This window comes from Annulohypoxylon truncatum (genome assembly GCF_022578515.1).
Source record: "Annulohypoxylon truncatum strain CBS 140777 unplaced genomic scaffold F4807scaffold_10, whole genome shotgun sequence".
NCBI classification, from domain to species: domain Eukaryota; kingdom Fungi; phylum Ascomycota; class Sordariomycetes; order Xylariales; family Hypoxylaceae; genus Annulohypoxylon; species Annulohypoxylon truncatum.
In genome coordinates this window covers 951,822-964,835 of record NW_025953796.1, presented here as the reverse complement: position 1 = coordinate 964,835, position 13,014 = coordinate 951,822, and the positions used below count along the sequence as shown (strand labels likewise).

Below are 13,014 nucleotides of genomic sequence, written 5' to 3'. Positions count from 1 at the left end.
CGCAAGCTGACGAGGCGGACCGATCATCATATTCACAACACTCTCAAGAAGGATTGTCTTTCATCCATATTGTTCGTGCTACTACAGCAGCACCTCAATATCGCGATTTCTTAGTTTCGCCACTTATAGTGGCCATCTCCGGGCCGCCACTGAAGACCACTCTCGAAATGTAGCTTCTTGCTGCGCTTAATAAATCAACGGCGCGAATCTGATACTCGCGCGCCCCTAGCTACTATGGGTCAGATTCGTATCATATTTGCATCGAAATGAGGAGTCCAATACGTAACAGATTCAAGGGATATACGACTCCCGGGAGCCGCATATTAGCTGTCTGCAATTTGTACAATTTATCCAGCCCCCCTACGACCTAGAAACATGCGGGGTGCGTCAGACCTGAAGGTAAAAGCAACGTCAAAACAAGTTACACCAAGTTGAAGCTGCAGACCGGGTTCAGTCAGTACTTTGCCGTACCGTTATACGTCGATTGTTGGTTCTGAGCACGCCTTGCCGCCACATCATTATACCAATTCCATTGGCTCAGGCGTTACGGCGAACGTCAGCCGAGAGAGCTTAGAGGGGCATTGCGCGTTCTACAAACACGACACTCAAGCCAAAGATGATATGCATCAAGTCATGGCTGTTTTTATGCGCGCCATCTAGTTCTGGGCGAGTTGGTCGGAGTCCTTGTTCACAGATATATGAGTATTGCTCATTGCCTCTCAGTAAGGTACGGCGGCTCACGGTAAATACGGCAAGACACGGCTAATAACCGACTGAGAGGGTAACCCACTCGGTAGGTCTCACAACCATTCGATCAATCGATGAGGTTCAATCTGACAATCATGCCGATTATATTACGCTCACAGGGATTGCCAATATAGCCTTCTCATAGTTTACAATCAATTGGACTGGTCGATGTTCCTGGTATAACGAATTCAGCCAGCGTGGAGCGTATAGTCTGCCTATTAACTCAGCCCACTCGACATCCAGGCATAATAAAGCAGCGTTCCATCATCGACCACGACAATGAACGATCTCAGAACTTGGCGGACTCAGATTCCCATAACCATCAACTGGTCCTCCAAAAGTTACACTGGGAAAAGTAGACAAAGCTTCCATATTCAGTTTTATCCGGCAGGCACCAGAAATAGCATCAAGATCTTGCCATTGAGGATCTACTTCGGGCTCGTGGTCACCTAGGAGGGTATTCCGGTTCTCCCGGAACTTGGGCGTCATAGCAAGATGAAAGTACGATGTGATACGAAACACTTGTCGAACATACAGTAATTTGCCGCGTAGGGCGGATCAGTCTTTACAGCGGATAGACACGAACACGGGTGTTTCTTTAATGATAGGATCATGAAAACGAAGGCAGCCATGATCATCACATCGAACGATGTGTTCAAGCCAATACTTTCTAGGCGCTCTACATACATCAACAGTGTTGTATTTGGAGGGATATTATCACCCCGGGAGCATCGAGCCCCTTTTACTACAGAAATTCAGTGATCTTTTGATTTTCACGCGAGGAAGATGATACCACCATGATCTACCTCAAAGTTTCATTAGGATTCAACTTCACCACGGAAATCTAGGGTGGAAAGGGAGTTAGATTTATACTCTACCTTGAAACATTTACATGGTTGGTTAAACATATTCTGGAGAATTATAACGCCTTTTAACTCCACCAATCGAAACTACCTTGAGTTACGGCCACTTACCATTTCATACAGAGGTTGGGACGTTAGTACTTACTCTCTAAATTCCCCATGCTCCAATGCCCACATGCGCATCCACCATATCGGTGTAAAAGCCCTAATCGGCTGTGATTGATTACCTCGTGCCCAGTCTATCAAACGCGCCACATTCTCCTTCTGCTCGAGGAGCAGCGTCTGGGCCTGCTCCACGTTGAACTGCGCATGCTGCATCTGGTCGTGCCCCTTAGGCCAGACCTTAAACAGATCGCGATACACAAGGAACTGCGTCTTAGCGTCCTGCTCGAGCGTATACAGCTTCTCGCCCTCGAGGAATAACTCCTCGTCCGCCCACGGCATCCGCCTGCGGTTCTCGACCTCCAGGAGGTCCTCGCGCCACGTAGCCGGGTACCTGTTCCACAGATACGCCTCCGGGTGCCCGAAGTAGGAGAGCTTCTCGTGGCGGTGCTCGAGCACGAAGTTGACGCACTGCTCCGGCTCGCAGTGCTCGTCTATGTCCTCGTCGTCGTCCATCCCCAGAGTGCCGCACACCCACGCGTGGAAGTCGGCGCAGAACTCGACCTCGCGTACCAGCACGCAGCAGCTGTGGTACTCGCACGTGGGGAAGGGGCTGCCGAGGAGCCACTGGCCCGGCAACGGGCGGCTCACCTCGCAGCGGTGGAACCGGGTGTGCAGCGGGTTGGCGTAGACGGGTGCGTTTTCGGCGGCCGGGTCGAGGAGCATCGGGCTGCGCACGTCGTGGTGCATGTAATGGGTTAGGATTCGCCTACACATTTTTGTACGGTTACTGGGTAAGTATCTGCTGTTACTATTCAGGTAGTCGGGTGTAAGGAAGGTGCTTCACTCAGCTAGATAGATGTATTGCTACGCCAAGACCCGCTTGGTTCGAACGTTGGTTCAGATGGGATCCTGAGGCTTTTAGTTCCTGAGGTTGGAACTAGAGCTATCTAACCCTAAGTTGCCTTAGGTACCTAGTAGGTGCTAATGTATGAATACCTTATTTATGATATAGTTAGCGATCTAGCGAGGAAGCGAAGCACCAGGAGTCCGGACTCGAGGAATATCGAAGAGAAATCCCATTTCCACACTGGATAAGGCCTCGTAGATATTTATTAGGATTTTCAAGCACAATGGCCTTGTGCCAGCTTTCTTTCGAAACAGGTCTAGTTGTTCTGACTCTATATTCGAATCTTTTTTGTCTAGGTCGTTGAGCTTTCTAGGGTTTCTGAATTACAAGGGGATTGTTATAAGGGGCGCTTTGTTAGCCAAGGTTGGACTAACAGTAACGATAGATAAAGCGCTATATACTATTGTGAAAGCGAAGGTATCACAATTATGGGTGCTTCAGTCTCAAAGGCTTTCTATCGGAATACCGATATGATGATACTTTCCAAGGTCTTTCTGCGCTGTGGATCAAGATCTGATTTTTGGCTATGAGTTCCGTGCCTTTTACAAGGAATTGTTAGGTGCCGAAAAGTGTATTCACATACGTTCTGAAGGTTTATATAATCACGCAAAGTAATTGAGTGAGCATTTTTATGAATTGTGATATCTTTATTCTTAGAACGTGGGAGAGGAGGGAATATCAAAAAGGGGTAGTTTTAACATATGCCATGTTAATCCTAAAAGGTGATCGTTAGCCATATCCAGCCTGAAACCCTTTGAATTCTCCACAGTGCTTACCATGAAGTTCCCTGTGAAGAGAAGAAATTGGCAAATTGAAACTGCTCAGCATCCGCGTCGGTAAGTTGTTGCGAGAAGGAGGCACGGCCGCTCGTAGAAGCCCCGGGACCGTTGTTATGGTACTCGCCGAAGAGAATGTTGTCCGTTCGGGGATCAGACTTCCCCCAAACTGACCAACCTGCTGCTGATATCGAGTCGTCTAGATAGGTATAGATATATGCAACCCGAGAGTACTCATTATATGGCCGACCGAGGAAGATCGAGCCCGCTGTGACGTCCTTGGTCGCCGCAATAGTACATTGGTCAAATACGAGGCCACCGGCGGCGGTGCTAGAATCTCTTTTCATAGCTGCTATGCTGCCACCGTCCGTATTTGGTACGATCGTGGAGTTGAGGAAATACGCTGTTCCCGCACCCCAGATGAAATCAATCGACCCTTCGACGAGGGTGTTATACGCAAATACGCTGGTCCCGGTGTTCATGTCGAAAGTGTCTTGGTTACCAGTAATCTGGCATCCGTAGAAGGATGTATATCCGTTATTACCACTAGCAAACCCGAGGGACGCGTAGTTGTGTGTCTGCCCAAAAACGTTATTCATGTTGATATTGAAAAGCTGAAGGTTCTTGGCCCGGGAGTACAGTGTCGCCGAGTCTGAGTTGCTTTGGTCGGCTTGCGTATCAACCCCAACACTGTTTTGGAGAACGACTTGGTTTTGCGTGTTGTCAGATGGGTTCTCCGAGTAGCCACGGAAGATGGTGGTACCAGATCTGCTAAAGACGATCTGTTCTTTGTAAAGACCGGGATATATGAAAAGCGTTACAGTTTCGTCGCTTGAGATCTTCTGGATAGCTTCTATTGCTTCAGTGAAAATTGAGTAGACGGTTTTGCCTTGAATAGGGGTCTTAGACACGATGTAATCACCCGCAGCTGGAGAGGTGGAGTTTGCCTCAGAAGATATAATAACAAGCTCTTCGATATCACTTCTTCGTGTCAGAATCTTCGAAGGCGTGCTAATACTATTCCAATACGTCGAATCAATCCAGGAAGTCGAGTCCATGACACTAGAGAGGGTATAGGTATCCGATGTCAACAATGTTGCTTTACCAAAGCCCTCACGCGCGGCAGCATTATTCTCCCAGTTCCCCGGGCCGGTGTTATTGAACTCAGCGAATAATATATCGTCTAGTCGAGGGTCTGATGAACTCCATTGCTCCCAACCAGCCGGTTGAACGACAGAATCCAAGTAAGAGTCCTTGAAAACGACTCTCGCATACTCAGAATAAGGTCTTCCTAGATAAACTCCTGATTTGGTCGCGGACTCATAACCTTCTGCAGCAGTTACGAGGCACTGGTCAAATACATATATCCCTATGCCAGACGAATCCTGGCGGTTGTGTGCTGTAATAGCAGCTCCCGTCTTCTTAGCAGCAATGGTGCATCCTTTGAAATACGCAGCAGAATAACCCCAGATAAAGTCGATAGCTCCGTCTATGTAGGAAGACTCGTAATACTGATAGCCACTGGTTGACCCAGTAAGAAGGGTGTCTTGCCAGCCCGTGAAATTGCATCCGTAAAATCCGATGTGGCTACCGTAAATCGAAGCAGCCAGGGTTACATAATTAGCAGTAGCCCCGTCTAGGTTGTCGGTGTTAATGAAGTTGACATTGTAGAAAGCAACATTGGAAGACGCAGTAGAGATGACGGCTGTCTCGGGATCTGAGTGGCCTGCAGGGAGTGGTGATACGGAAAGACCACGGCTGTATGAGACAGTCACCTGGTTACCGGAATACTCCTTGCCAGGGTTTTCGGTAGTGTACCCAATGATAACAGTCTGACCAGGTCGGTTGACGGAAACTTGTTCAACATAAGTTCCAGGCTTCATAAAAACTGTCTGGCACGAAGAGTCGCTAGGTAGCGACGCCAGTGCAGCAGTCAAATTAGAGAAAGAGCCAGTTGTTGAGCTGGTTGAGTCAACGACTATGGCGCCTGATGGAGCGGTAGAGGCGCTCGTGGGATGAGCACCGCATGATGAGGCAGCTTTCCGTCCTTCATGGTAAGTGACTTGATCATTGAGAAAGTTGTAGATTTTACTTACACGTGCTATCCGCCGTAGCCTCAGCACCGAAAACAAGCGCAGGCAATAGACAAAAATGGCCCAAGACGAGCGCTAACCTGGATGTTAGCATCTTGAAGACTTGCATACCTAGGTAGGTATGTTCGAGATTGACTCGAACATGCTGAAGCAACGGCCATAGGAAAAGAGCAGTTTAATTATTGATAGATAGAGCATTACGACAACCCTTTCCACTTAAATTTAGATTATCCCACGAATCAACGCGATTGTGGGTCGTGGGCAGTATGTTATGAAACATTGGTGCATTTGGATTTAATCCGTGAATGTAGTCAGATAAATGATCTCTAACCTCCAAATCGAGTGATCGCCGATGATGCCTCGTAATTACCTACCTGTTATCCAGCTACCTTAGTCGACCTAGCACAATTAGGTGATCGTATATTTTATGATCACCCACAGACACTTCCCAGTTCATAGAGAAAGATGCAGTGTACCTAATCATTCTGTTAATTTCCAAAGTCTTCAATTGCGAGGCCAACTGACTGAATGGTGAAGGTGGGTACCAATACATGAGGGTGGTAACACAACATCTATTGGCAATACTCGCGATATGAGCTCAGGCTTAAATTATAATGGCATCGGTATACAACAAAGTTCTAGAAGCTCTTGGGCAAGTGGGCTTCAGACGATGTTGCATCCGGGCTTCTAGGATGCATATGTGGATAGCTGGATAGCCTAAGAATCCACGAATTAACGGGCCATAACAGCTGGGGACGTTTCATCCCCGGTCAACATATCCGCATGGTGGTTTGAACCTAGGTATTATGTCGTAACCTTCACTTTGAGGTCTAAGTACCTATATAAGAATGGTGTCACACAGTCTGTGGGTGCCGGATCTCTAGCATAGTGAGCGGAATGATCTATTAAGTAAAAGAGAGCTTTGCTCCTATAGAAAGGAGTGCTAGATATACCCACGCTCAAGCTGAGGTAATCAAGGGCTAATCCCTATAGGGATGGATTACCTAATTGCCCTATAACAAATGGCAAAATGGAACACTTGGCACGAAGGCGCCGCTGACTCATTGTGGCGGTGCGACGGTGCCGCCCTCTCCTCGTAGCCGCCGCGTCGCCGGGCCTTTTCCACTGTTGGTTCGTAACACTTCCTACTTTCTCTCTCAGTACGACCCCGGCAACCCCGCCATCCTCTCTTCCGCCAGCTCCGCCTCCCTCATAGCAATCTCCCTGTGCTTCTCACTCCGCGCAACAAGTCTGTATTTCAGCGCCGCGGGGTAGCTGACGAGACCGTAGCTGAAGTCGTCGGCGTCCGGGATGTAGGGTTTGCCGTTTTCGATGACGGGGAGGACTTCGAATGCCCAGAGCATGCTGTTTGGCGGCGTCAGTGGGAAGTCGGGTTTGAAATTAAAGGTGGTGGAGGGGATGAGGGAGAGAAGGAAGGCTTCACTTACCGCGCCATAGCAATATACAGCGACTGCAGCGCAACATACATGCCCGGACAAATTCTTCTCCCAAACCCAAACACGCCGAACTTGTACGTCTGCAGCCTTGGGTCGGTGACATCCAGGAATCTCTCCGGCTTAAACGCATCGCCATCGGGGAATACCGCTGGATCTCTCATCATCATCCTACGAGGGTTCATATTCGTCAATCACTAGACGGATGGATGAACTTGTGATTTGGGGTTCAGGGAGTACTCACGTGCCATTAGGATAAATCGCTGTGCCCTTCGGAATAAACATGCCCTTATACGTATAATCCTGGATCGAAGAGTGCGCAATGACTGTTGGTGTCACGAGGCGCCATCTGCATCAAAATGCACGTCAGACCATTGCTTTACGGGCATATGGGATAGGGAGACATACCTCATAGTCTCCTTGATGAAAGCTTCTAGGTAAGGCAGGTTTTGCTGGTCTGCAAAAGTAGGCATACGGTCTCGTCCTACCACCCTGTCCATTTCCTCGTTGACTTTCGCATAGGCTTCTGGGTAGTGCAAGATGGCGACTACATAACACGGTCAGAGGTCCACGCTCCCTGGAAAATGAAAAATGAAAGGCATCATAAAATCATTTGAGGGGCTAAACATACGGATAGCGATCTCAATCGCAGTAGACACAGTTCCAATGCCCGCAGCCCACGGAGAAGACAGCGCATAAGACAGTTCCAGGTCATCGAAGCCCAATTCCTTTTGTCGTTCGAGAGCCCATTGGGTTGTGCATGGGATTTGCGTGCCCTCTTCCATTCGCTTCTTGACGTCGTTCATCACGGTCATGTAGAGTCTTGTGTTGGTGTCTCGGCGTCTCTCGGGTTCCCAGCTGAACCACTGCAGGGGTTTCCGGAGGGGTGTTAGTGGAACTTTTGCTATGGCGAGGGAGAAGCGCTGCTTACTGGGAGCCATAGAAGTTGAGGCCACTGGTTGTTTTGGTGGTTAGTTCTAATTTCTGGATCAATGTTTATCGCTGCTAGAAGAACTTACGCTCTCGAGGAAGAAGCGGCCCGGGACCCTGATAATAAGTTAGTCCATACTCGGAGGTTGAGTCCGTAATTGACACTTACTTTGTACTAAAAGCAGTGTGAATAACCTGCGAACAGTTATCTGTTTATAACAGCATGGTTTCCGACGTACCTTTCAATATCTGTCAAAACGATCAGCAAAGCCCTTGTCGAAGTGGAAGAATCAGGTACTTACACTCCTCAACCTCATCATGCTCCATAACCAACGGATCCTCCATAGACGTAACCCTCCGTCCATACGCCATCTGAAACATCGTAGACGCCATATGCCTATAAAACCCATCAGCACCCTCTCCCCTCTATCACACCACCAATTTCCATCCCTCAGTACTCTTACCTTCTCAAAATCTTATGTTTCCGGTCCAAAATCCCATCCTCCGCCTTATTCTCCAACAAATCCTTAATCAGCACCGCCGACTCATTCTCCTGCATCGGCTTCGCCGCCGGCGATGCCTTGGCGCTGAAATGCGAGTTGTGAATCTATTGCGTAACACCGCCTCCATTAACCCCCTATCATGATTTGGCTTTTCGAAATATTCGAAAAGAAAACAAGAAGACTAACCGTGCGCCAATTCCGCCATTTTTGGCCGTAGACCATGGAGAATCCTCGGAGTCGAGAGAAGAGGAATTCGCTGGTCTTGTTTAGTGTTTGAGGGGGTGAGAGGAGGGGGGATGGGCGAGGATGTTGATCTTACCCCATGACGAAGTCGGGACGGCTGGAGAACGTCTCGCCGGCTTTTTCGAGGAGATCTATAGCTCCCTCCATAGTCCCAAGCACTAGCACCCATCACGTCAGTCACCCCTTCCCAGGCTCATCACTGCTCACTTCTCCAGGGTCAGGTAACATACAAACATTCAACTGCGGCCCCGTGTAAAAACTCGCCACATTACCTATCCCCCACCCCATGTCAGCAAACCACACTTCTCTCTACACAGCCGGGACAGGAGTAGACATACCATATTTCTCATTCCACGCCTTAAACACATTCCAGCGATCAGTTTGCAAGTACTTCGCATGATCACTGCCCGGCGGACCAGGCGGAATTTTCGGTCCTGTTTTGCGGAACGCTGCCTGTCGGATGAAGCGGACCAAGAAGACGATGATGGTGAAGAAGACTGCTAGGACCAGCAGGTTGGGGAGGGGTGCTGTTTCGAACAACATTGTTGGGGATGTGTGGCTGTGGGAAGCGGTGGTGTCGTTTCTGGGGATGCTGACGGTTGAGGGAAGGATGTGAAGGATGAGGGAAGGATGTGAAGGATGAGATATAAGGGGATTTGAGTTGGACAAGAGGATGTATAGGTAAGGGGGTTTATATAGGAGATGGTATTAGAAGAATGGGATGAGATGGGATGGGATGAGAGAGCTTGATCTGCACATCTGAAGGCGAATCCATACGTTTACCATGGTCAGCTGACTGCAGCAAATGCAACAACAACTGCACTCCTCCTTTACTGCACCTCGTTTACATCTCCTCCTATACATCTCCTCCTTTACTTCACCTCCTTTACGTCACCTCCTTTACTTCTCCTTTACTTCTCCTTTACTTCTCCTTTACTTCTCCTCTTTTACTTCTCCTCCTTTACTTCTCCTCTTTTATTTCTCCTCCTTTACATGCTTACCTGCATGCATACACCCCATTCTAGCCTCATCCTTCCTAACGTACATGGCGTTGATTTTGGTTTAGTGCTTGATAACAGGCTTCTGTTCTGGCTATGGTGGCGATATGTGCTCCCTGCATGCCGACGAGACGAGAGTCGAACAGGAAGCTGCTCATTCACGTCTAATTCCCGGCGTTGTCGTTGGCCGATTCCTTGGCCGAACCCTTGGCCGATCCTCAGGGCCTAGGCGGGCATTCGCATCCTCCAAGCTACTGCGACATGCACAGCGCCAAAATATGCGCGGAAAAGATAAGTGAAAAGATAATAAATAGCCTGCATCTCGCTTAGAGACTCCAGAATCAAGCTCAAAGGAGCGTTAGGCTTGCACAATTCTCTACCTATACTGAGCTCGTATTATCAGGTTTGCTTGTATTATGATGAAGAACGGAGGAGCGTTGCTTTGCGGGTTGCACATGTGAAGGGTTTGTGGGCGAGCCCATTGTGGTAAGAGGTGTGAGGTTGCTGTTGGAATCGCGTGATGAAGCATTCATTGCAGTGGATGAATTAGAAGTAGTGAAGACAAAGGAGGTAGTAACTCGCGTGAGAGCTGGCGCCATCATGAATATCAACATAAGCCGGAGTTTCCAACCCCTGAGGCTCTGACATCAGCCCCCCGCGCGCCGTACGCGCCCAGCCACAAAGCCAGATAAATATCCATAACATGGTGTAACATAGCATAACTTTGCGTAACATGGCATAACATGGCATAACAAAGATCCCCTGCATAGGCTATCAAATGCCACGAGTTTTTATTTTCCTAATTCGAACCCCCCCCAGGTAATTAATTCAAATCACGACACATCACCACGATGGCCTCTGTACACGCGCCGGTCAATGGTGATATGGAGAGTGTGAGATTGGTCGCCTTTTCTGATGGAGACCCTGAACGCGCTGCAAATTGGAGTACAGTACGTGGAAAAGTCGTGTTTTACCATCATATTCAGCTTCTCACCTTCAACAGAGCAGGAAAATTCTCGTCCTGATAATCGGACTTGCACTCGCATCTAACAGCACACTTGGTTCCTCACTCCCAAGCGGCGCTTCTCACTATCTGTCCAAAGATTTCAATGTATCAAGCGCCGAACAACTGGCATTGCCAAACTCTGTCTACCTGATTGGATATGTCTTTGGGCCGCCATTGTTCAGTCCACTCAGCGAGATGCATGGCAGAAGAATCGTGATGCTTTCGACCTTCTTCGGCTTTACAGCCTTCACCCTGGCATGCGCTTTAGCACCAACATGGCCAGCTCTGTTGATTTTTCGCTTCCTCTCGGGTGCCTTTGCATCGGCGCCAATAACAGTTGTGGGCGGCATTTTCGCCGATATCTATGATGATCCTGTGAGAAGAGGTCAAGCAATAGCCCTAATAGGAGTAAGTATATTACGAGGGAAAGTTTTGAAATGCTAACGGGATTCAGTTGACTTCCTTAGGTCCAATCATTGGACCTATCATTTCGGGGTTCGTATCACCCATCTCGTGGAGATGGACGTTTTGGGTCGGGTTGATAATTGCCGGTGCAACTTGGCCGCTTGTTCTTGTTCTCCCAGGTACGATATTTGACATTGATTTTGATGAGATCCACCTGACATATGCTTCAGAGACATATCCTCCAGTCATCCTTTTGCGGCGTGCAAAACGAATGAGGGCAGCATCGCCTAATCATGCCCAGAACGTATATGCGCCCATCGAACTTGAGGACAATGGATGGAAGCACACCGTAACAGTCAAGCTCGCAAGACCAGTATGTGATAGTCCATTTACTATAAAGGTTAGCTAACCATCTAGGTGGTGATGTTCAAAGAACCTATCGTTATCTGCACTTGCATGTACTTGGCTCTCCAATTTGGAATTTTCTATATCTTCTTCCAAGTCTACCCCACTGTGTTTCAAGGTAACTCCCGGTATTCACTGGCTGTGTTTGGATGTTGACTCCTTTTAGGCATATACAAGTTCAATGATGGACTTGCTGGTGTAGCCTTGGTTCCAGGTGAGTCAAATGTCCAAAGGTAACTGAATTGTGTATTGAGATTTTAGTCGGGGTTGGCGGCGTGATCGCTTGTGGCATAGCAATCTGGTACGACACATTTCTCGAACAAGCCAAAGAGCGCAATGCTTCGTGGCCAAAGAGTGAGGAATACCGTCGACTTCCTTTGGCGTGTATCAGCGGGCCATTAAATGTATCATCGTTATTCTGGCTGGTAAGACTTCCAAGACCATCTCGCGGGGGGATCTTAAGCTAATTTAGATGTTTTCAGGGTTGGACTGCGCGATCAGACATCCACTGGATTATCCCCATGCTTGCAGGAGTTCCATTCGGCATGGGTCTCGAATTGGTTTTCATATCCATGCTGAACTATCTCGCAGATGCATACGACATCTATGCGGCATCGGCTTTGGCATCGTCAGCGTTTAGTCGTAGCATTTTTGCTGTTCTGCTTCCATTGGCTGCTAGTCCGATGTATGAGAGACTCGGAATTCCATGGGCGTGCAGTCTTCTAGGCTTCCTCAGTCTAGCCATGGCAATCATACCGTTTGTCTTTCTCAGATATGGCACTTGGCTTAGAATGCATAGTCCTTACTGCCAGGAGCTGCTGAAGCTGAAGGAGCGCGATTCGGCAAATACATCACAAATTATGGCGGAATCTAGAAACGCAGAATAGATAACTTAAATGCAACATGATTACTCGATGCCTACCTTGGCTGGGCCAAGATCGGCAAAGCTTTTGTTAGGTACCGATCGACGGAACGGGTATACAATTTGCGTTTTATACCCGGAGAAATGACACACTGTAGATACGCGGGATCTATCCGGAGCCAAGTGACCTATCAGATATCTGACAATGAGATAGTCAATGGCTTTACTTGTACGGATGTAGCAAGGTCAGTAACTAGGGCACCGGCAGGGCCTAGAAGGCCAGTGACACCTGATTTCCTCGGAATTACTATTCCGACAGCCATCAGGACGCCCTTTGGAGGTTAAGATTTCCTCCGAAGTAGTCGAAAAGTGGCTTCTGAACATCCATCACTCCAAGTGCCAGTCCATCGTCTCCTGACAGTGTAGGCCAGCAAAGCCTTAGATCTAAAGGACGTACAGATCGCTGATTAGAACCCCAAGATGAACGATTGAGGCTTCAATCGGCCAAAAAGATGAAGCAGGTACGTAAAAAGGACAAAATAGCACCGAATCAGAAGTTTGTACGTATGGCAGATGTGCGTCGAGCCAAGCGTAGACTTCGCGGTCGCGTCATCTACGAAGACGAAGACGAGGCCTTTAACGTGCCAGGAAGAGGCACTAGGTACGGAGAACTACGCCCTGAAGATGTCACCGAAGCGGAGGATTGTATAAATATCA

The 13,014-nt window shown here is 48.4% G+C and overlaps 5 protein-coding genes across 5 annotated transcripts; 1 reads left to right on the top strand and 4 right to left on the bottom strand.

The window, feature by feature from the left end:
* Positions 1 to 1,524: 1,524 nt before the first annotated feature.
* On the bottom strand, positions 1,525 to 2,942 carry F4807DRAFT_37490 (uncharacterized protein). Its single transcript, XM_047995718.1, has one exon. It carries the CDS (start codon positions 2,487 to 2,489, stop codon positions 1,752 to 1,754), a length of 738 nt encoding a protein of 245 aa, XP_047855917.1. The 5' UTR covers positions 2,490 to 2,942; the 3' UTR covers positions 1,525 to 1,751.
* A 358-nt stretch (positions 2,943 to 3,300) lies between these two features.
* On the bottom strand, positions 3,301 to 5,585 carry F4807DRAFT_451022 (carbohydrate esterase family 8 protein; the record flags this gene model as incomplete). Its single annotated transcript, XM_048000194.1, has 3 exons — positions 3,301 to 3,337; positions 3,399 to 5,436; positions 5,495 to 5,585. The coding sequence occupies 3 exons, from the start codon at positions 5,583 to 5,585 to the stop codon at positions 3,301 to 3,303; spliced, it is 2,166 nt and encodes a 721-aa protein (XP_047855916.1).
* A 1,063-nt stretch (positions 5,586 to 6,648) lies between these two features.
* On the bottom strand, positions 6,649 to 9,164 carry F4807DRAFT_458969 (cytochrome P450; the record flags this gene model as incomplete). Its single annotated transcript, XM_048001290.1, has 15 exons — positions 6,649 to 6,856; positions 6,979 to 7,116; positions 7,190 to 7,294; positions 7,354 to 7,492; positions 7,577 to 7,811; positions 7,877 to 7,900; positions 7,965 to 7,992; positions 8,045 to 8,050; positions 8,115 to 8,124; positions 8,178 to 8,272; positions 8,340 to 8,482; positions 8,565 to 8,634; positions 8,698 to 8,779; positions 8,852 to 8,893; positions 8,960 to 9,164. 15 exons carry the CDS (start codon positions 9,162 to 9,164, stop codon positions 6,649 to 6,651), a joined length of 1,530 nt encoding a protein of 509 aa, XP_047855915.1.
* A 646-nt stretch (positions 9,165 to 9,810) lies between these two features.
* On the bottom strand, positions 9,811 to 10,342 carry F4807DRAFT_37037 (uncharacterized protein). The gene is made up of 2 exons (XM_047995670.1): positions 10,000 to 10,342; positions 9,811 to 9,934 (listed from the first exon to the last, which is right to left on the bottom strand). Exon 1 carries the CDS (start codon positions 10,231 to 10,233, stop codon positions 10,000 to 10,002), a length of 234 nt encoding a protein of 77 aa, XP_047855914.1. The 5' UTR covers positions 10,234 to 10,342; the 3' UTR covers positions 9,811 to 9,934.
* F4807DRAFT_37107 (MFS transporter) lies at positions 10,080 to 12,513 on the top strand. Its single transcript, XM_047995677.1, has 8 exons — positions 10,080 to 10,569; positions 10,623 to 11,033; positions 11,080 to 11,209; positions 11,261 to 11,403; positions 11,448 to 11,553; positions 11,602 to 11,649; positions 11,697 to 11,860; positions 11,918 to 12,513. Exons 1-8 carry the CDS (start codon positions 10,471 to 10,473, stop codon positions 12,320 to 12,322), a joined length of 1,506 nt encoding a protein of 501 aa, XP_047855913.1. The 5' UTR covers positions 10,080 to 10,470; the 3' UTR covers positions 12,323 to 12,513.
* Positions 12,514 to 13,014: the final 501 nt, after the last annotated feature.